General features: G+C 50.4%; 7 protein-coding genes across 7 annotated transcripts; 5 read left to right on the top strand and 2 right to left on the bottom strand.

Annotated features, from left to right (window-relative positions):
• Window positions 1-837: 837 nt before the first annotated feature.
• CGGC5_v012766 (uncharacterized protein) lies at window positions 838-2,532 on the top strand (the record flags this gene model as incomplete). The annotated part of the gene is made up of 1 exon (XM_032036697.1): window positions 838-2,532. One exon carries the CDS (start codon window positions 838-840, stop codon window positions 2,530-2,532), a length of 1,695 nt encoding a protein of 564 aa, XP_031884467.1.
• A 281-nt stretch (window positions 2,533-2,813) lies between these two features.
• uaY-2 (Positive regulator of purine utilization) lies at window positions 2,814-4,988 on the bottom strand (the record flags this gene model as incomplete). The annotated part of the gene is made up of 1 exon (XM_032036698.1): window positions 2,814-4,988. The coding sequence occupies one exon, from the start codon at window positions 4,986-4,988 to the stop codon at window positions 2,814-2,816; it is 2,175 nt and encodes a 724-aa protein (XP_031884464.1).
• A 1,163-nt stretch (window positions 4,989-6,151) lies between these two features.
• Window positions 6,152-8,091, top strand: gsfF-0 (Cytochrome P450 monooxygenase gsfF; the record flags this gene model as incomplete). Its single annotated transcript, XM_066152750.1, has 6 exons — window positions 6,152-6,448; window positions 6,501-6,965; window positions 7,038-7,186; window positions 7,249-7,416; window positions 7,494-7,740; window positions 7,885-8,091. 6 exons carry the CDS (start codon window positions 6,152-6,154, stop codon window positions 8,089-8,091), a joined length of 1,533 nt encoding a protein of 510 aa, XP_066008024.1.
• A 360-nt stretch (window positions 8,092-8,451) lies between these two features.
• On the bottom strand, window positions 8,452-8,973 carry CGGC5_v012763 (uncharacterized protein; the record flags this gene model as incomplete). The annotated part of the gene is made up of 1 exon (XM_032036700.1): window positions 8,452-8,973. One exon carries the CDS (start codon window positions 8,971-8,973, stop codon window positions 8,452-8,454), a length of 522 nt encoding a protein of 173 aa, XP_031884470.1.
• A 1,934-nt stretch (window positions 8,974-10,907) lies between these two features.
• cpo-0 (Non-heme chloroperoxidase) lies at window positions 10,908-11,726 on the top strand (the record flags this gene model as incomplete). Its single annotated transcript, XM_066152749.1, has 2 exons — window positions 10,908-11,285; window positions 11,331-11,726. The coding sequence occupies 2 exons, from the start codon at window positions 10,908-10,910 to the stop codon at window positions 11,724-11,726; spliced, it is 774 nt and encodes a 257-aa protein (XP_066008023.1).
• Window positions 11,727-15,027: 3,301 nt separating this feature from the next.
• P450-1-0 (Cytochrome P450 monooygenase 1) lies at window positions 15,028-16,796 on the top strand (the record flags this gene model as incomplete). Its single annotated transcript, XM_032036702.1, has 5 exons — window positions 15,028-15,366; window positions 15,421-15,523; window positions 15,575-15,649; window positions 15,716-16,318; window positions 16,387-16,796. 5 exons carry the CDS (start codon window positions 15,028-15,030, stop codon window positions 16,794-16,796), a joined length of 1,530 nt encoding a protein of 509 aa, XP_031884468.1.
• Window positions 16,797-17,285: 489 nt separating this feature from the next.
• Window positions 17,286-19,178, top strand: CGGC5_v012760 (Trichothecene C-15 hydroxylase; the record flags this gene model as incomplete). The annotated part of the gene is made up of 6 exons (XM_032036703.2): window positions 17,286-17,378; window positions 17,437-17,852; window positions 17,942-18,323; window positions 18,383-18,700; window positions 18,780-18,946; window positions 19,019-19,178. 6 exons carry the CDS (start codon window positions 17,286-17,288, stop codon window positions 19,176-19,178), a joined length of 1,536 nt encoding a protein of 511 aa, XP_031884584.2.
• Window positions 19,179-19,461: the final 283 nt, after the last annotated feature.

Here is a 19,461-nt window from a genome sequence, read left to right as displayed (position 1 = left end):
ATTCTTGGCTTGAGATATCTGTGTGGAGAGAAATGCAACACACGCATGCACTCAGTGGGGATTCTTGCTCCAAAGTGACGGTAGATAGGTGTTGGGAAGTCGATAAGCCGTCGCCTCGCCCTGCGGCGCCGAAGGCCGAAAAGGATGCACAGAAACAAGGAGCGGTCACCTCCCTCCAACGCGCCAGAGGATCACTGCCCAGGCGCCGTTCCCCCAACTTGCCCCCTCATCCCCCGCAGTTCCTGTGGATCGGGACACTGGAGGTGGACCAGAGGCGCAAGTCCTTATACGCGTCTCCGCGACCGGCCCAATCATGTTGCAATGGAAAGACATGCTTGGTGCATTTGCCGGTTGCTGAATGGCAAAATGTTGGGGGGCTGGAAGAGACAATTGTGGAGTAGTTTTCGGCCTTGGGGCCGCGCCGCTGTCTCGGCGTCTCACGCCGCTTGGTGTAGAAACTTGGGTGTTTGCAGGCTGATGAAAAGGATTAGACTCACGCAAGGTCTCGCGGCAAATGCCCCGGATATGCAGCTCATGAGCCGCATCTTAGGGTATTCCCAAGCACTTCGCAATCGGAACCTGTCCGATGGCGCTTCTGCGTTGCTTGGCTCGGTCTTCAGTCCGCAATCGGCCGCATGTGAGAGTGGTGAAGTGGACTTTGGTCCCTTAATCTTCCTTGTCGTCTGTACGAAGATCCGAAGATATCCGTAGTTGATACTATGTTGCAGTATTGAAGGAACACATATCAAAGCACCATTGATGCTGCTCCAGCCGTAGAGCTTGACCCATCTGTTTTTCATCCTCTATCTTGTTCTTACCCACATCTTCGTGTACACCATGATCGAAAAACCTCCAATCCGTATCGGAAATGTCTCCGGCGCAACAGGAGACCATCCACACGCGATGGCGCGCATGGTGCGCTCCGGAAATGTCCAAGTCATCACCGGCGACTGGCTCTCAGAGATGAACATCGCCTGGAACGCCATCACCAAACGCGACGTCGACCCGAACCTCGGATACGAGAACGGCTTCTACGAGCAGCTCGAAGACTGCATCGATGATATAATGACGAGGGATATAAGGGTGGTTACAAACGCTGGCGCGTTGAACACCACGGCGCTCTTCGAGAAGATCAAGGCGCTGTGCAGGAGAAAGGGATACCCCGAGAGCGTTGTCGCAGCGGTTCTCGGCGATGATGTGTCTGGTCTTCTTGAAGGCACCAAGCAAGACTTGAGATTTCCTCATCTCGATCACCCTGAGATCACCCTCAACGACTGGGGCTTCGAGCCCTGTTGTGGCAATGCTTACATCGGCTGCTGGGGAATAGTCGAGGCACTGAGAGCCGGCGCGCGCATCGTCGTTGCTGGAAGGTGTACGGACGCGTCGCCAGTCATGGGTACTGCTGCGTGGTACTACAGCTGGCGGGAAGATCAGTACCAAGAGCTTGCCGGCGCATTGCTGGCCGCTCATCTGATTGAATGTGGACCGTACGTCGTGGGCGCGAACTTCTCCGGCTTCAAAGAATTTCTTCCCGAGCTCGTGGACTTGGCGTTCCCCATTGCCGAGATCAGTCGAGACGGTGAATGCGTCATAAGCAGAACTGCCGAAGGCGGTGGTCATGTCACCAAGCACACAGTAACGGCGCAGTTGCTATATGAGCTCCAGGGGCATCTCTACCTCAACCCAGATGTGGTAGGAGATCTGTCCGGGGTTCATGTTGAAGAGCAAACAGGCTTCGGGGAGGACCGAGTACGTGTCTGGGGCGTGAAGGGCCTGCCGCCTCCACCAACGACGAAAGTCATGTTCGCTGCAGAGGGAGGTTATCAAGCTGAGGCCGCCTTCTACATCAACGGCTTGGATGTTGATGAGAAGGTAACCATGATGAAGAACCAGTTGACCTACATGTTCAAAGACAGCAACTTCAGCCGACTAAGCATGGAGCAGTATGGTACTCAGGTGCAGAATCCCAGTTCGCAGCAGGCTGGGACAGTCCAGCTCCGGGTGTTTGCGCAAGCGAGAACAAAGGAAGACATCGCGGCGGTGAAGTTTAAAATCCCTATCTACGCCGTGAGGATGCAGAGCTATCCGGGGTACCACATGTCTCTCGACTTCCGGACGATGGATCCGAAACCGTTCATGGAGATGTTCCCTGCGCTGATACCGCAGTCGGCCATCGACCATCGTGTTCTATTGGGGACCGGAGAGTTGATAACAGTTCCATCACCGAAAGAAACGGCCGAGTATAAGGTTGTCCGGCCGTCAGCCGACACCGCCGAACCCATCGAACTGACATCTCTGGGTCCGACCGAGTTTTCTCCCTTGGGTAGCATTGTCCATGCTCGGTCTGGCGATAAGGCTGACAACTCCAACGTTGGTTTCTTCGTCCGACATGAAGATGAATATGTTTGGCTACGGTCGTTATTGACTGTGTCGCGATTGAAACAACTGCTTGGTGATGATTGGTATAAGATCAATCCCAAGAGGCGCGTGGAACGTGTTGAGTTCCCCGGCATTAACGCCGTGCACTTGTGAGTACCTTTCAACTATCAAGATAGATCAGTAGTTAACATCCTCTAAGCCGCATTTTGGATAACCTGAACGGTGGCATCGCCTCTTCAGATAGAATCGATGGGTTGGGGAAAGGAATCGCAGAGTACTTGCGCAGTAGATATGTTGACATTCCCAAGACGTTTCTCCAGCGAGGAAGGATATGAGGGAGGACATGAATTATTCGACTGTATTATGCTGTATGCCTATCCGATCGGGGAATACTGCCGTCGTTCCCACTCAAAAGTATCGACTTGGGGTTTCTCCTAATCCAAATAGCCACTCTTGTGACAGTTGTGCAATCGCATCACTATGGTACTGATCATAGTAGATGTTCTGCAAGTCCCCGAAGCAGTCGCGTAGCGTGTCGTCGACCGACATATTGACGCACATATGACGAAGTTCTGATTTGTCTCGTGCCCATACATGGCATCTGTGAGATTGATATCCACGGGCTGGGATATGTGGCCGACATCTGCGGACTGATTGGAGAATGACAAACTAGTCGTTGCCGACGTCTGTCCACTTTGTGCTTCTACCACGTCCGCTACAACGGCGTCACTCAATCGATCGAAAACCTCGGAGCAATTCCGTGCCATGGCCCATCTTTCGGAGAGAGCGACCAAGACCTTGGAGCAGGCACGAGTATCGTTGACAACCTGACTGATAGATGGGGTCGAACCAAGGGTTGCATTAGCGACATTTGCACTGCCCTGAGACCGGTTTTGTATGTGCTGGATATGATTTCGCAGGGCGTAGATATAGGACAGACCAGCTATGAAGATGGAATGAAGAGTGACCCATGAGTAATTGATTTTTCTAGATCGATGTAAGTTGGCGTAGAGTTTGATTGCCTCTTGCGATGAGTCGAACATGTGCTGCAAGACGTTGCTATTTCGCGAGGCATCGCAAATGGATGGGGAGGGTCGGAACAGCATGAGTATGCCGTTGTGGTATAAGAGCTCGTACCACTCCGCTGAACGGAAGCTAGACCTCCCAGCTGGAGATGAGAGAGGTGCGTCAGCGGGAATGAGTGGGAGGCTAGGAGTCCCCGCACGCCATGTCTGGAGCTCCTCGGCTAAAGTTTCTCGGGTACTCTCGTATGTGGTGTTGGTTTCTCTGTTGATTGTGCTCCGGTGTAGTGAATTCAGGATCTTCCCGCAGATAAGACGGTATCGCACGATGTGGACGAATATGACGGTGCCCAGATGCCACTCTGGGGTCCCGATTGAAGCTGTAGACAAGTGACCATGAAGTGGTACATTAGTCGTAATAGACTCCGAGTGAGGAAGCTCTATGTCGATGTCATCCAACTGAATCGCGAGTGGTCGCCCAAGAATCATGCTGGCAATGCGATCCATGGAGACAACGCTCCAGAAACATCTTCGCTTAATCTCCAGATCTTCTTGTCTCGCCTCACGTTCCGTCTCATCTCCGCCTCGGGGTAGGGTGTAAGTTGACGACTTGTGCAAGCCAAGTTCGAAGCATGTCCGTGCCGCCACTCCGATGAGATGCCAGACATTCGTGCTCGTATCATGGGACGTCGTCCCCATTCTGTACTGGCAGATGAGAAGCAGTGCCTGAAGGGCCGTAATCCCACCCTGACCGAAAACATCAACAAGACGCGTCAGAGCTCGATTGTAATGGACCTCGGCGTCCCAGATACCATTCCAGTTGAGCTTGTAGACTTGTGCCGTGCCGATCGCGAGGGTCATATCGACAAGGAAGCCGTCGACAGGGCTGATAGAGTCGGGACTTCTTGCCTCGTAAACAGCATCCAACGCCTTGTCTAGTGCTTTTGGGGACAAGAAAGGGTAACAGAGTCGGTCATGGCTGCAGTACGCATTCACGATCTCTGTCGCCATGGCCCTTGGTGGCAGGCTGGAAGCGGCGTTGAGAACCAAGCTTCCCGTTGTGCCATCGCTGTTCGATGTGAATCCCGGAGGCTGGCCGGCTACGAGTTGAGACGGCGCGGCAGGTTGACTGTGTGGCTGAAGCAGATTGGCAAGGAACAGTCCACTTGTCGATCCGACGAAGTCTCTCCCTCCCCCAGCACTGAGTGACAGATGAATGACCTGGCTGGCAATTTCATTGCCGCCGGCAGGGGCTCGTTGCTCCGCTGTTTGCAGACCGAGGCTTGATGATGTGGCAGGGGTCACCAGCCTGTCTCCGCTACTCGCTCGTTCTTGTGGCTGCTGTTGCTGGGCCTCGGCCAGCTTACCGGATAGTTCGTCATTCTCCGTTTGGAGGTCTCTTATCTTTTGCTCAAGTCTTTCGACATCCTGGCGTCGTAGTTCGATCTGGTGCTCCCTTGCTGCATACGTGCATTGCGCGTTGATCCTGGCACACGGCGCGCATGACGGCCTCGTACGGTCGCATCGGACCTTTCTGCGGTGACAGCGCTGGCACGCGCCGGTCCGGCTGGCGGATGCCGGTGGCATTGAATGCAATCCTTGCCTCTCTTGTCTGTGCAGAGAATCAACTCATGTTGTCCTAGCAGTTACTCGAGAGGGCTTGTCTGCGATGACGAAAGTTTGGCTGGCCTGTTGAAGGGGGTTGTTTCCGGGAAGTTGCAAAGTCTGGGGTAACCACCCAGCGTGGGGGCCTTTGAGTGCTGGAACAGGGGCATCTTAGCCAACCAACCGTCCCCGATTTCGGTCATGTTAGTGGGTCTGGGGCAGGATTTCCTCGTGGTGCACTGAAGACATTATCGGACGATATCGAGGATCACCTCCCGTAGATGAGTTATGAGCTTATTTTTCTTTGATCATTTAGGTAACTTTCGGAGTTTCACAGGATGTGGACTTTGTGATAGCTTCAGTCGCAGTGTGACAATTTGCCATGCTTAGGCGAGACCATCCCAGCAACATCATCTCGACGACCAACACCGTTTCCGGGGGAAGCTGAGCTCTTAACAGGCGGAACACCACAGACTCAAGCGGAATGCGAGACGTCACAAATGACACAAATTTCAAACATGAATGTTGACCTGCTATTTTCCAGCGGGGAGTTAAGACTAACTACGCCTTCCGGCACATCCCTTCAATTGACGAGAATACCGGTCGATGCTGGCCTGCCCCGCTTCGTCTGCCTCAAGAAGCTCAAAGTATACGGCCATAGTACTAGACCATACCTATCCGAAAACTCAGTCCAATCACCCGAGATAATTGAATGATGTACTGGATTTTAATTGGAAGCTATCGGTACAACTCTAGATAGACCCTAGAACTCCATTAAACTGTAATTGGAGGCTCAAACGTTCACTGCGGGGTGGCTCTTGTACACCGGAGTTTTCACATTTTTCCGATTGTCCTTTGGACCAAAGGCAGTACTCATGGACCGTGTGAGTTTGTCCGACTCCACCGGAACATCTCAAGCACATGAATACAGCGAGGAGGCAAGCAAGTCAATTCAGGAAGAGTCATAACCACGCCGAAGGGCCGCTGCCTGATATACTAAAGCATTGACATCTTGAAGTTCAAGCTTTTGGGGTCTCTTGTGATTCCAGCTATTGCGTGTTCTCTTCAGTTCTGACCCGAGCCAGAATAAGCCATCCAAGCCTACATCTTTACATGTTCTCCAGTGGCGAGCGCCTTTTTCCGACATGAGCTTCTCCAACAGCAAGTACATGGCCCTTCTTGGGGCAGTTGTCTTGTACATTGTCGCCATCTCGATGCTCCGCGCCTTGCGTCCAGGCCTTCGTCAGATACCAGGCCCGTGGATTGCTAGATATAGCCCTCTTTGGAGAACAATGTTCGTGTGGAATGGAAATGCTCATCAACGATACCGCGAGCTTCATGCAAAGTATGGACGAATCGTACGGACTGCCCCGAACGTCGTTGACATCTCGGATCCGTCCGCCATGTTCACTATATATGGCATCGGCAGCAAATTTCTCAAGGTTCGTGCATACGCGGTGGACAGGATATGACGAATTGATGTTCATATGACAGTCTGCGTTTTATCATACTCTGTCAATGGCGTACGAGGGCAAAAACATGCCTAGCATGTTCTCCACCACCGATCCCGAAGAGCACAAGGCACTGAAGCGGCCGGTTGCCCAGAAGTTCTCCATGAGCTCGATGCGAACACTTGAGTATCTGGTGGACCCCTGCAGCCAGATTTTCACCGACGCCATGTTAGACATGCAGGGACAGGTTGTCGACCTCGGAACCTGGGTTCAATGGTACGCCTTTGACGTGATCGGCGCCATCTCATTTGCTCGAAGATTCGGGTTCATGGAAGAACGCAAAGACATGAAGGGCATGATTGCAGGTATCGAGTTCGGACTTGTCTATGTCGGCCGGGTTGGGCAGGTTCCATCTCTTCATCCGTTTCTCCTCGGGAACCTCACACTCAGGAGAATCTTCGCTAACCTAGTCCCCGTCTCGAGAGATCCCATCGCGACTTCCACAAAGGTATGTCAGATTTAGGCGATAGTGGCCTTGGCCACTTATTTGCGAGCCTTTTTGGGCTTATTATCTGCGTAGATGGTGTTGGAAGGCATCAAGGAGTACGACGCCGAAGAGGCAGACACCACTCATAGACGAGACTTCCTCGCATACTTGCGACAACAGCAGAAGTCTACCGGCACCGTCATGAGTACGTGGGAGCTTATGAACCATCTAATGAACAATCTGTAAGTTCTCGGCCCGTGAGATATTTCTAGGTTGTAGAAGAAAGATACTCATGTGTCTGCAGGCTAGCCGGTAGTGACACTACCGCCATTTCTCTTCGCGCTGTATTCTACTATCTCCTGAAGAACAAACACGCGTACCAAACATTGCAACAGGAAATCGATAAGGCCGACAGGGACGGCAAGCTGTCGCCCGTTGTACAGTACAGCGAGAGTCTGGAACTTGAATACTTGTGAGTGTTGAGATGCTTTCATCCGGCAGCATAGAAACCCTCGTGTACATGGATCAATACTGACACAAATGCAAAAGGCAATTGTGTATCAAAGAAGCCATGCGCATGCACCCCGGCGTTTCGTATCCTCTCGAGCGTATAGTGCCTGAAGGTGGAGTTGAGCTATGCGGAGTACACCTCCCAGCGGGAACTGTTGTGGGCATGAACGCGGCAGTCGTTCATCGTAACTACGAAATTTTCGGGCAAGATGCCGACGAGTTTCGACCAGAGCGTTGGCTTTGCTCTGAGGAGCAGGCGAAGAACATGGATCGGCACTTATTGACCGTAAGTCACAGCATTATCTTCTGTTCATACCCGTTTATTGTTCCCCCACGGTCTTCATTATCTTTATCGTTGCCTACTTGAATACCAAAAATTCGGTATTCGCTGATCAAGGGCACTGCTGACATATGACTTCGCTGGTTGAAGTTTGGAGCTGGCGCAAGAACGTGTATCGGGAAAAACATTTCGATTATGGAAGTCGGCAAGTTTGTGCCCCAGGTACTCCGCCAGTTCGACTTAGAGTGGGCGTCAAGCGAGCTGGAATGGAAAGTCAAGACATATTGGTTCGCAAAACAGTCCGGACTCCTAGTCAAATTCACTCCCCGTTCGGCAGCTAGCAAGCAGCAGGTTTGATTTGGTAATGAGAAAGTTTCCAGACTTGATTTGGTGATGAGAAAGTTTCAAGGTTTTGAATTCGTAATGTACATCTAAGAATCGGCAGCGTTACGATCTTGGAACGAAGTAGGTGCCAACTTTGCTGGTATCAATTCAAGTTCTCGCAAACAATCTCTTTTATTCGTGAGTGGGTGCTTGCAAGACTCATGAAACAAGAAGCACTTCAAGTTCTGCACTCCTCTCTCGTATCCCTCTCCTGGTAGCGGTCCCCAATGTTGGCACAATGCTAGAACAATGCTTTCGCAGGGTCTCATAGCCTGGGAGCCTTTGGTACCTGCTCTACAGCCTCCTCGACCTGAAGCCCATCCGACGGCAGGATTAAAGATCCTGATTGAGCCTCCATCTAATTGTAAGAGTGATGGTATTGCCAATTCGGTTACCCTGCCTCCACTCAGTAATCGAAGCGGCAGGAATCGTGCCAAGCGCGCCCTGTCCTTCGAGATCAATGGAGGCGCGGTTGAGTCTGATATCAGTGTTCCGGAACCGGGCTTGAATTTGCATCTCGGCATGCGCAGGAAGATCGTAATCATCGCCAAGGTGGATGCCAAGGAAGGCGGAGCCATCAGCCCGGTTCCAGACGGAAGCCTCAACTTCTCCTCCGGCCGAGCGGCCTTCCTGGGTGAGAGGGTCGCCAGGTGCAGGGATGGTCAGCTCGAAGCTGTTCCAAGTGGGTGCATTGAAGAATGGGACGCAGCCAACAATTGGTCGACACACGGATTGACGAGATTTGAGATTTACCGCGTCATCGGGCGAAATAGGTAGGGGGCTGGCGGAGGCGCAAGACAGAAACAGGAAGATGTAAGCTAGCGCGAAGGCTAAGAAGCTCTTCTGAGATGACATTGTGATATTGATAAAAACCTGTGGGAGAGAGAAATATGACCGTAATGCAGGGCGTTTAATAAGCCGAAGGTGATCGTAGAATCTGGCGCATACAAACCTCAACACCTGTGGAAACTGACCACTTCGATTCTTATAGGTCGTGAGGTGCACAATGTCGTCGACTTCAACCGGATCAGTCGGACATGAGATACTGTTCATAAATTGTTAAAATCTGGATCTACCTTGCACATCGTGAGCCAACTGAGTTAGTTCTCAACCTGTCTGGGCTGGTTTAGAACTCAAAGCAAAGTGCGGGTCTGCCGCACGACCTTAACTTTGCAAGAGAACAGTCGGTCCATGTTATGAACCTGTGTTCGATCATCTAATTCAATTGACAGTGGATGCACCACGTGAAACCTAAATCGGCATGCCACATTCCACATCTTTGTTTTACACCTTCGCCTCATTATTTTGTTGCAGAGGTGGATCATTTCGCAAGAAGTCTTAACCGGCGAATTGGTTGAACTCTAAAATTCCGGGAACGCTCGGGATAGAACCCATGGTTATAGTTAATTGACAACTGAACTACCTGGTAAACTATATCGTCTAGTTTAATAACGTCGAAAACAGTCCAATTTGAAAAGTACGAACGGCTAAGCGTTTTGTTCCAACCCTCCGTGAGATCCGGGTGAAGCCATAAAACAGCTGTCTCAGCACTATCCCGTTGCACTCAATTTTATCACTCAATATTACTTTTACCAATCCTTTCAAGACACTTGGCGACCTCTACAGCGCAGCTTTGAAACGAGTTTGCAGTGAACATTTTTCTCCTCGCGTTACCTCCCGAGTTTGAACATCAGTAAGTGGTCAACTTCAAGTACATCGCTTTGCTCTTACCTAATTGGGTTTGGCGGAATCTAGTGAAGTTCTCTTCTATTTCTCTCCTTCCAACGCTGGCCGCCGGGTGTATGGCGAAATACTGCCACATTGACTACAACGATTGCTTCAGCCAAATCACCTTTCAGCAATTCTTTGACGACCGCATTCAGGCGTGCGCCAGCCTGTCGGGCATCATCGATGGTGTGTACGGGCCTGAGATTCAGTGCAAGAACGTGCCTGACTGGGTTCCGGCACCGAGCTCAATCATCGTAGCAGGCGCTGAATGCTCCTTCTCATGTCAAAAGGTGTAACAAGACCATGTATTAAGTTAATTTCAAGCCTGCGTTCCACTTCCAGTGGTTAAGAGAGTATTTATGATCACAACATTCAAAGTAAACCACACAACAAGAGTGACAATCCTTGAGTGAATGGCAGCATACTCGATTGAGCCAGGCCTTGGGGTCTAGTTTGTTCGAAAAACGGACGTTTGACCGCGAGTTTGCTTCGTACGTCAAAGAAGCCTTGATCAAGCCCAATAATCACCCTTTAATTGATGAGCGTCAAGTGTACGGCATCAAATCGCCATCGTCTATCCAACAAAAGCGGTGATGTGTGATAAGAACTAACGCCGCTGACGTAACTGTCAATCTTCTCGACCGATATAACGTTACCCATCAAGGACTTCTGGCCCCAAAAAGGCAATTCTTCCTAAGAAGGAAACACTGGCTTCTGAAAATACGAGAAGGAAGCATGCGTTTTAAGGACGCATCCAGGTATTAGCGGCATAAGAATGCAGATTCACTAGCCTCAATTCAGTATGTTCTTCATACGCTGGCCCGCTTCTTGCTTACCGGTTGCATAGGTAGACAAGTCGAGATCCAATTGCGAATGTAGCTGACCGTCCACGCCAGGTCTGATGACGTATCTCACCACCATTCGTGTACAGGTGTACATGGTCATTATATGAATGGTATATACTCCGCAATGACCGACAAAGTCTAAGTCGTTGACTTAACGCCCGACCAGGTAAATTCGTACAACCCACGGTAGACAGTCTTCTGCATATTGGACCTGCAATGGCCGGCGGTGCAGTTCTTTCTCTCAATTCCACGGACATCTTCTTTACGACGCAGGGCAATGCGACTGGAATCCCCGTTCTGTTGATCCATGGCTGGGCTGCCGACCAGACCGATTGGGCCTTTCAAACCATGTTTCTTGTGCTTCTGCAGCTCTTCAATGTCGTCGCCATGGACCTCCGAGGCCACGGCCGCAGCGCCTTGTCCCAATCATGTTCATTGGCCATGGACCCAGTCACTATGGCCGACGACGCTGCCGCTCTCCTAAAACACCTAGGTGTAAGCGCCTCTAACAAAGCCATCGTCATGGGACACAGCCTAGGTGGCACTGTTGTTACCGAGCTAGTTCATGGCTACCCAGACCTCATTCGTGGGCAGGTAATAGTTGACCCTTCATAATACCTGACTCCTGAGGTAACCGAGGAGCTTATACCTGCCCTCGAGGAAGACTTCGACAGCTCTGTGATCGCGTTCTGGGAGAACGAAGTTACATATCCTGCAGACACGCCGGATTATATCAAAGAATGGCACAAGCTCCGTACATGGGGCGCTGATGAGATGGCGATGATTGCTGCGTGGATTCAGATGAGTGATGCGCAAGGGCTGAGTGGCATGGATTATCTGAGACCAAAGAAGATTGCAGGGATTCCGAGGCTGGTTTTCAGCAATACGGAAGCAGGCCAGGAGGTCGAAGAGGGAGCCGGTGTTGATGATGATTTTGACACGGTTGAAGTCATAAGTGTTGGACATTGGATCATGAAAGTTGCCCCGGAAAGATTGAACCAGGCGCTCGAGAAGTGGATCTGGACTTGGATGTGAGTTGATGGTACAGATCGTGACCCAACTTCAAGACCACCCACTATCAAGCTAAATTCGAGTCGGCTACCTGTTTCTCACATTAACAACATTGAAATGAGAAAACCATTCTTCGCAATTTTTGAGGTCAACGATGCCATAAGAGTCGGGTGACGATGGTTGAACGAAGTGGCGCGGGACCTAGCAGCGACTCAACAGCGGCAAGACCGCAGACTTGTCAGAAGCCGCGCGCCTTGCACCGGCGTGAGCAAGGCATGAAGCCAACTCTCTAAAACAGTTTTAGATGACGACATGAGGCTCTCGCGCACAAACACAGAAGCCGGTTAGAACGGGACACTTTCAAGTACAGTTGCGGGCCTACGCACTGAACGACGAGTCATTGGTTCTACACATGACTCAACGCTTAATCTATCGCGAAGTATCGCGTATAGACAGCGAAGGGCCTTCCCAGAAAATTTCGAAGATCTTCACGAGCACGAACTCTGCAATTTCCCCCCTCACTCGCATGCTTGCAGCCCCATGGCTCCACAGGTCAGCATTCACCACTTGCTTCTGGGGAGCCTCATTTAGTGTAATTGGCCCGCCTCCGCTATGACGATGTCGCGAGACCGTTCGTATTTCATCGGGTTGTCTCGGTATCGCTGCTCAACTTCGCGGCCACTTCGATCACAGAAAGCACCGAATTGATCAACTCGACGCATCCACTTCGGCAAGTATTTCTCTACAACTTGGAGGTATCTTTAGTTGTAGAACCTACATACTATGACACACAGCCTACTGCTGGCCAAAACGCTCTTGAGTTGTCCATACTCTCGTCGTTGAGGTGGTTGGAACTTGGAAAATGACCAGGTCGAAATTGAGAACATCGACTGATTGCTCTTGAGAACAAAGCGACACAGAAGAGACGGCTGAAAGGGCTTTTGTGACGGCTGGAATCAATGTCGTCATACTCCGGCCTTGGGTCACACTACAGATGAGATACAGATGAGATTCGCCAGCGAATCGTCGTTAGATTACCTACCTATTTTGCGTCATCTTGTCAGAGTTCTAGAACTCTTGGGGAAAACAATGGGAACAACCACTGAACTATGGTTGGGACTACATCAATATCAGCAGCGTAATAATCAGACGGGAGACTACCACGATTGTCTCATGGTCTTCGCTGTGGAACTTAAGCTTCATAAGTCACTGCATCTAACTTCACGCAACTAATCATTCCTTTTCCATGGGTGACCAGCCTTAATGCCAGGGCTCCTTGCTACCTGTAACCTATTTCACATCCTAGCTAGCTATGAAGAAGGTGCTGTCCAGACAGAAAGCTTCAGGTAAAGGATTTTGGAACATTCTAGACCATGCGGGCATGAGAGGGGCATTTCAGTCTCTTTGTACCATCAACGCCGTTTCATGAGCGAGAGACTGAATTCGTCAATGAAAACGTAAGCGGACAAATAAGTTAGAGCGACAGCCATAACGAAGTTAGTATTCGGTCACAATTACAGTTGGAGCCCCATACCCACTGGTGTAGCACAACATCCAGTTGTGACGTATCCGCGCCTACCTAGGCAGGTACCTTCCGGTGGGATGCAAGCCCTTATCGACGAATGACAACAACGACCGGTGCATCCTCTGAACGATGATATGTTAGACTGATATCAATTCATTGCGACTAGGTCCTGAATCTCAAATTATGGCATTTGATAGGTATGTAGGGCGTATAGGGCGAGGGTACTGATGGTTGAAAATTCAGAGCCATGTCCATCAGAACCCCTTCTAGAGCAATTAAACCTTGCATGTCAACTTAAGCTTAAGAGCTTATGGAAAAACCATAACTGCCTGTGTCACCCCGGCATTGCCTCTGTTGCGCTCCTTTTAGGCTCTCCTTGAATTGTTCTTTCTCTTCCCTGTCAGTACCTAGCTGAAGGTCATGCCCGAGAAGAAATGCGTGAAGTGCCCCTCACCTCAGTCGATGTACTCCCATTTTCTTCACTTCCTACTCATTAATAGTCCATCTTTAGGAGTCGGAATCCGAAGATGTGTGCCCTAGAGTGACTGCTCCCCAATTATGCGAGGCGCTCTGATTGCAGAACGGTTGCACTTGATGATGCATGAAGAAGCTCTATGATGACGGCTGTCGACTGCCGCTGATTCTCTGCCGTTAAGATCAGAGATCATTCTTTGGAGCACCTTTCACATAGCCATCTCATTGTTAATCATGACATTTTCTTCTCACGATTGACCTTCAACTTCACCATCTAAGTTTCTTCCAAACTACATTTCAACGAGGACTCGATCTAGGATGAGATTATATGAGCATTGGGAATTGACACTTCATCCTCAGTGGCCAATTTGAATCATTTCAAAGAAACACCACAGATCATCAAACATCAGGATACTCACAATGGATGTCAACCTTGACCTCAAACTCGCCTGCCAAGCGACCTAACCCCACGTGGAGAGCTTGCCTGCATTCATATCAGCACGTGCAGTCAACGGTACTCTGTGATCAGAGTGGAACACTTGTCGGCATGCGGAGTAATCCGCGACATTTTCTGCCTACCCCGTCTTCGAGGGTTTGAGGTGAGGGTGATGCCGGTGGGAGGATAAGGTTTGCTGTCTTGCTGGGCTTGTTGAGACCCGCTTGGAATTGATACTGTGTAAGGGGTGCATTCTTCAAGCCCCTGCAACTTTCAGTGCTACCTGATGTAGCTTGCACTGTACGAATGAGTCGCTGACATGTCCCTGCTGAATCGCGTATGCAGACGTAGTTTGTTCGAGTTGAATATCAGCTCTCGTGCTTAGCAATTGAATGGGTTCCATTGAACGCGCCCAGCTCAGTGGAGTTTTGCAATCTGTACGTGCAATAAACTTGAGCAATGGCCTGGATGGGGCAATACCGAATGTCATGGTGATCCTGCAAGGGGCAAGGGTCCTTTGCAGATAAGACAACAGAATCCGAGAAACCAACTGACTAGAGAGAAAAAGGTGGCTGATACAGGGGATACAAGGAAATATTCTGCTCAAACAAAGCTGGGACAATAGCACGCAAACGGAGATTCCTAGATGCGCATATGCCGCAGGGTTGAGAGACCAGGCCTCGACCCCAGAGCAGTACGAAGTGGGGCGCCACCGGTGAACATTCGTTGGAGCGCTTCGACTGCTAGGACCCTTGAAGCAGCCCAGGTCAAGTACTAGTAGGGGGCATTCATGTCATTCAACCACAAGTCCGCCCTGAACCTCATTGCAGTGATCACCTCTTACTTCCTGAGCCAGTGACTGGAAGCATCGTATCGAATAATCATCAACAATGGCGTCCAACACGTCGTTGTATGGGTGCATACTTGCGACTATCTTGTTTTACTTCAGTTACAAAGCAGTGGCGGAACGGCGAAGAAGAGCTGGCAAAGTCTCAGTTACGAGTCTTCCCATACTTGACCAGGGGAAATGGTGGGACGTGTTCAACCTCAAGCCCAAGTTCAGCTTCTATCTCGATGGCAGAAAGGCTCTTGGGCGCGCAATTGAGCAAGCCAATGGCAAACCCTTCCGCATCGTTGGTCCTGGAAGAACACTTACCGTCTTGCCTCCCCCCTACGCTGAGGATATTAGGAATGACAAGAGACTGGACTTTGGAAAGGTCGTGGCCCAGGTATCTTCTACTCTCTGTCCTTCTTGATAATTATGTTCTAAAAAGTTGTTTCAGTTTGTTTCTCATGAAATTCCCGGTTTTGAGGGTTTTGCGAGCGGTCTGAACGACCTGCCCGTCGTCTTGGATATGTGCAAATACAAGTTGACAAGGGAGCTTGGTATGTACAAAGATGTGAGACTCTAAGGGACAATAGCTTACCAGTTTCCAGCGAGTGTTATAGAGCCTCTGCCGGCTGAGTCCGAGATGGCCATTGAAGATATTCTACAGATACCCCACAGCGACGGTAAGAACACTTCCATCAGATGTAGAGTTTTTCTTGGATTAGAACAATGGACTAACACTTACACAGAATGGCAGAAAGTTCCAATCAAGCAGCGTCTGAATCTGCTTGTTGCTCGTGTCTCTGGGCGCGTTTTCCTCGGTGAAGAGCTGTGTCGTGACCCGGCGTGGCTCAACATTGCCGTCAGTCACATCATGACCGGCTTCCTGGCAGCTCTGAGTCTGAGAATGTTCCCAGCATTCATGAGACCCTTTGTTCACTGGTTTCTGCCCCCTTGCCGCAAGCTTCGTTCCCAAGTGGACCAGGCCCGAAGTTTGATCCGCCCTGTCATTGAGAAACGAAAGCAAGAGAAAGCGGCAGCCATAGCGAAGGGCGAGACTCCCACAGAGTACGATGACAGTATTGAGTGGTCGGACACTTATTCGAATGGTCGCAAGTTTGATCGCGCGGATCTTCAGCTTGGCCTTTCAATTGCCTCCGTGCATAATACGACCGATCTTCTTTCTCAAGTGGTCTACGATCTTGCCGGTGATCCTGAGATGGTACAGCGTCTGAGAGAAGAAGCAAAGCAGGTGATTGGAGAATCGGGATGGTCCAAGACGTCTCTCTACAATCTCAAGCTACTTGACAGCGTCATCAAGGAAAGCATGAGGATCAAGCCCATTCTCACCGGTAAGTCATATGCGGACAATCATACCATCTCCAAGAGAAGGACGCTGACAGGCGATGTTGTTACACAGTCGCCATGCCCCGTGAAGTCACCGAGGAGATGACTCTTCCAGACGGCGTGATATTGCCAGAAGGCACTGTCATCGGCGTCTCAGCAGAGCGTCACTGGGACTCGAACATTTACCCTGAGCCGCATACTTTCATCGGAGACCGCTTCCTGAAGATGCGACAGACTCCCGGGAAGGAAAACGTTGCCCAGCTCGTAACAACCAGCATTAACCACCTGGGGTTCGGGCACGGCAATCACGCGTGCCCGGGCAGGTTTCTCGCCGCGGCCGAGATCAAAGTGATCTTGACTCAGCTGATTCTGGGGTACGAGTGGAGAGTGATAAAGGGCCAAGAGCCAAAACTTCGGGTGCTCGGCGTGAATCTCGACTCAGACCCTTCAGCCAAAATTGAGATTCGGCGGTGTACGGTGTAGTAGTAGTAACAGTATGAAACTGGAGGCTATTTGAAAAGGCCCGAAAGATCTCGCGTGCGCGACTTGGCCAAGGACGTAACTGAAGTCGGACTGGCCGAAAATGAAAATGAGTTGTGATCGGCGTAAAGCCCGTAGCCCCCAAAGACGAGCATAAGGCTGTGATGAAGAACACGACTCGCGGTTGCAGGTGCAGATCAAGATGTAGCACGGCAAGAGAAACAGGTGCATTGGCATTACCGGGAAGGAAGCCGAGCCAATGACTCGGGATACCCTGGGCACAACCCCGGCGCGAGTTCCAGTGAGACCCTTGCCTGCAGTGTATCATTTTGAGGAGCTTCGTTGCTGTACTGTTTGGGAACATGTTCGCGCAACCTCTTATCGGCTGCAACGAAGGCCCGCTTCAAGCTCGAAGCCTCGAATGTTTGCTGGCGTGTTTGTCAGACCCCCCAGGTGCGTTTCTCTTGTTGGTTTTCGAAGTTATCGCCAAAAATGGCCTCGTCACTGCTTTGGAGCGCGTCTAGGCTCCCCGTTGGACTAGAGTCTGATAGTGTGAGGAAAATGTTCACGCTGCTATTTTGCGTTGTAGGTGATGAAGAAATTCCTATAAACGTGCAGTGAAAGTTGGTCTGACATGCTGCAGAGTGTCCTGTACACGCTTTGGAGGATCTCATACAACGTCCTCCTCCATCCTCTGCGCAAATTCCCTGGGCCGAGGCTTTGGGCAGCATCGCGCATATCCTTTGCAGTCACTTGTGCCACGGGTCAGGGGCACCGGAAGATCTTGCAACTGCACGAAAAGTACGGCGATATCGTACGAGTCGCTCCGGATGAGCTAGTCTTCTGCTCACCAGACGCGTGGAAAGAGATTTACGGGCGCCGGAAAACCGCAAGAGGCGAAATCAGCAAAGATTACGTGCACTATGCCGAGGCCAAGGACAGCATCCTCGGCGCACCAAAGGACAGACATACCCAATTACGGCGAATCCTGAGCCGCGGCTTTACTAACTCAGCGGTGCTCGACCAAGAAGGTCTGATCAAGTCTCATGTCGATCAACTGTGGGTTTCATCCCTTTCAGCCTCAGATGAGGTAAACGTAAGGTGCTACTTCGAGGTTCAAGTTGCTGATGGACGACGCCCCGGTGCAGGTTCAACATTCTGGCTGAGCATGAACAATCACAAGGGCCCCGAACGCCAATCGACATGAACAAATTGTTCGACTTCGTGGCTTTGGATATCATCACGGATTTGGGCTTTGGCGATTCTTTTCATTGTCTTCATACACGAAAATACCACCCTTGGGCTCAATTCTTTTTGGACGCACTGCCCGCGATTGCTCTTGCTACCGCTTTGAAGCAGTTTCAACTCATCTTCAGCGTTCTCATGGCAATGGCCCCCAAGTCTGTTCTTCAAAAACACGAGAACATGGTGCAGCTCACAAACGACATTGTTAAAAGGCGGCTCGATGAGGCTGATCGACCTGATCTTATTCAAGCCATGAAGGAGCCTACGTCTGGGGTTGGGACTAAAGTAAGTACTCTGCTCATTCCATTAGGTTTTAACTAGAAGCTAACCAGAGGTATGACCAGCAACCTTTAAGTTTGCAGGATATCCAAGCGAATGCTCAGATCTTGACAATGGCGGGTTATGACACAACTGCCACGGCTTTAGCAGGCACCACGTATCTTCTCGCAGCAAATGCCGATGTCATGTCGAGACTGATTCAAGAAGTACGGAGCTCTTTCAAAGATGAGAAGGAGATTACTATTTCAAGTACCAAAAGCCTGGAGTACCTCAGAGCCGTCATTGATGAATCCCTGAGAATGTATCCGCCGGGTGCCTCAGGGATGCCGCGTCGCATAGGCGAAGAAGGAGATGTCGTTTTGGGTCATCACATTCCCGCAGGAGTAAGTTGCTACGTCTTGATTGTCCTGTTGTTGTCTTCCAAAGTTTGTTTGCGCATCAACTAATGCAAACCTCTTAAAGACTATCGTGTCAATATGGCAGTACGCCATGTACCACAACGCGAAGAATTTCTCTGAGCCCGAGGCTTTCATTCCTGAGCGATGGTCAAATGATAAGATCGATTTCAGCGACAAAAGAGAGGCGTTTCAGCCCTTCTCATTCGGGCCTCGTGACTGCATCGGGAGACAGTATGTTTTACCCCTTTGAACCCTCGTACCATAGATGTCTTGATAGACCATACTGACCAAGATTGCGCAAAGTCTCGCGTACGCAGAAGTTTGCACTATCATTGCTAGATTGGTTTGGAGGTTTGATCTGGAACTTGTTGACGTACCTGGCCAAGATTGGCTCAGCAGGCAGAAGAATTATCTCCTGTGGGATCGAGGTCCACTCAACATTCGACTCAAACAGAGAGAATAGGATAGTGTAAACTCAACACATTGAGCAACTCATGGATGTTTTTATTCGTTACATTGCACCAGTGTATAGTCTTCAATACTGATAGATCGTTGAAAGTTATTTGGAGTGATTTAGATCTGCAGTTGCTTAGATGAGTTCGTGACTCTTCTTCCAATGGGTTTCCCAGTTCGGGATTCAGCAAATATATGTGAGATGCAAGTCGTTAAGTGTGTTCCCATTTTCTGTGACATAGTATTCGGACACTTTTGCTGATTTCATATGCTGTCCATTGCTTGCCCGTTCA

Source organism: Colletotrichum fructicola, assembly GCF_000319635.2.
Source record: "Colletotrichum fructicola Nara gc5 chromosome Unknown KSG_Nara_v1_contig07, whole genome shotgun sequence".
NCBI lineage: Eukaryota > Fungi > Ascomycota > Sordariomycetes > Glomerellales > Glomerellaceae > Colletotrichum > Colletotrichum fructicola.
Note: the sequence above shows the minus strand (reverse complement) of the source record. Positions and strands in the feature narration are given on the sequence as shown.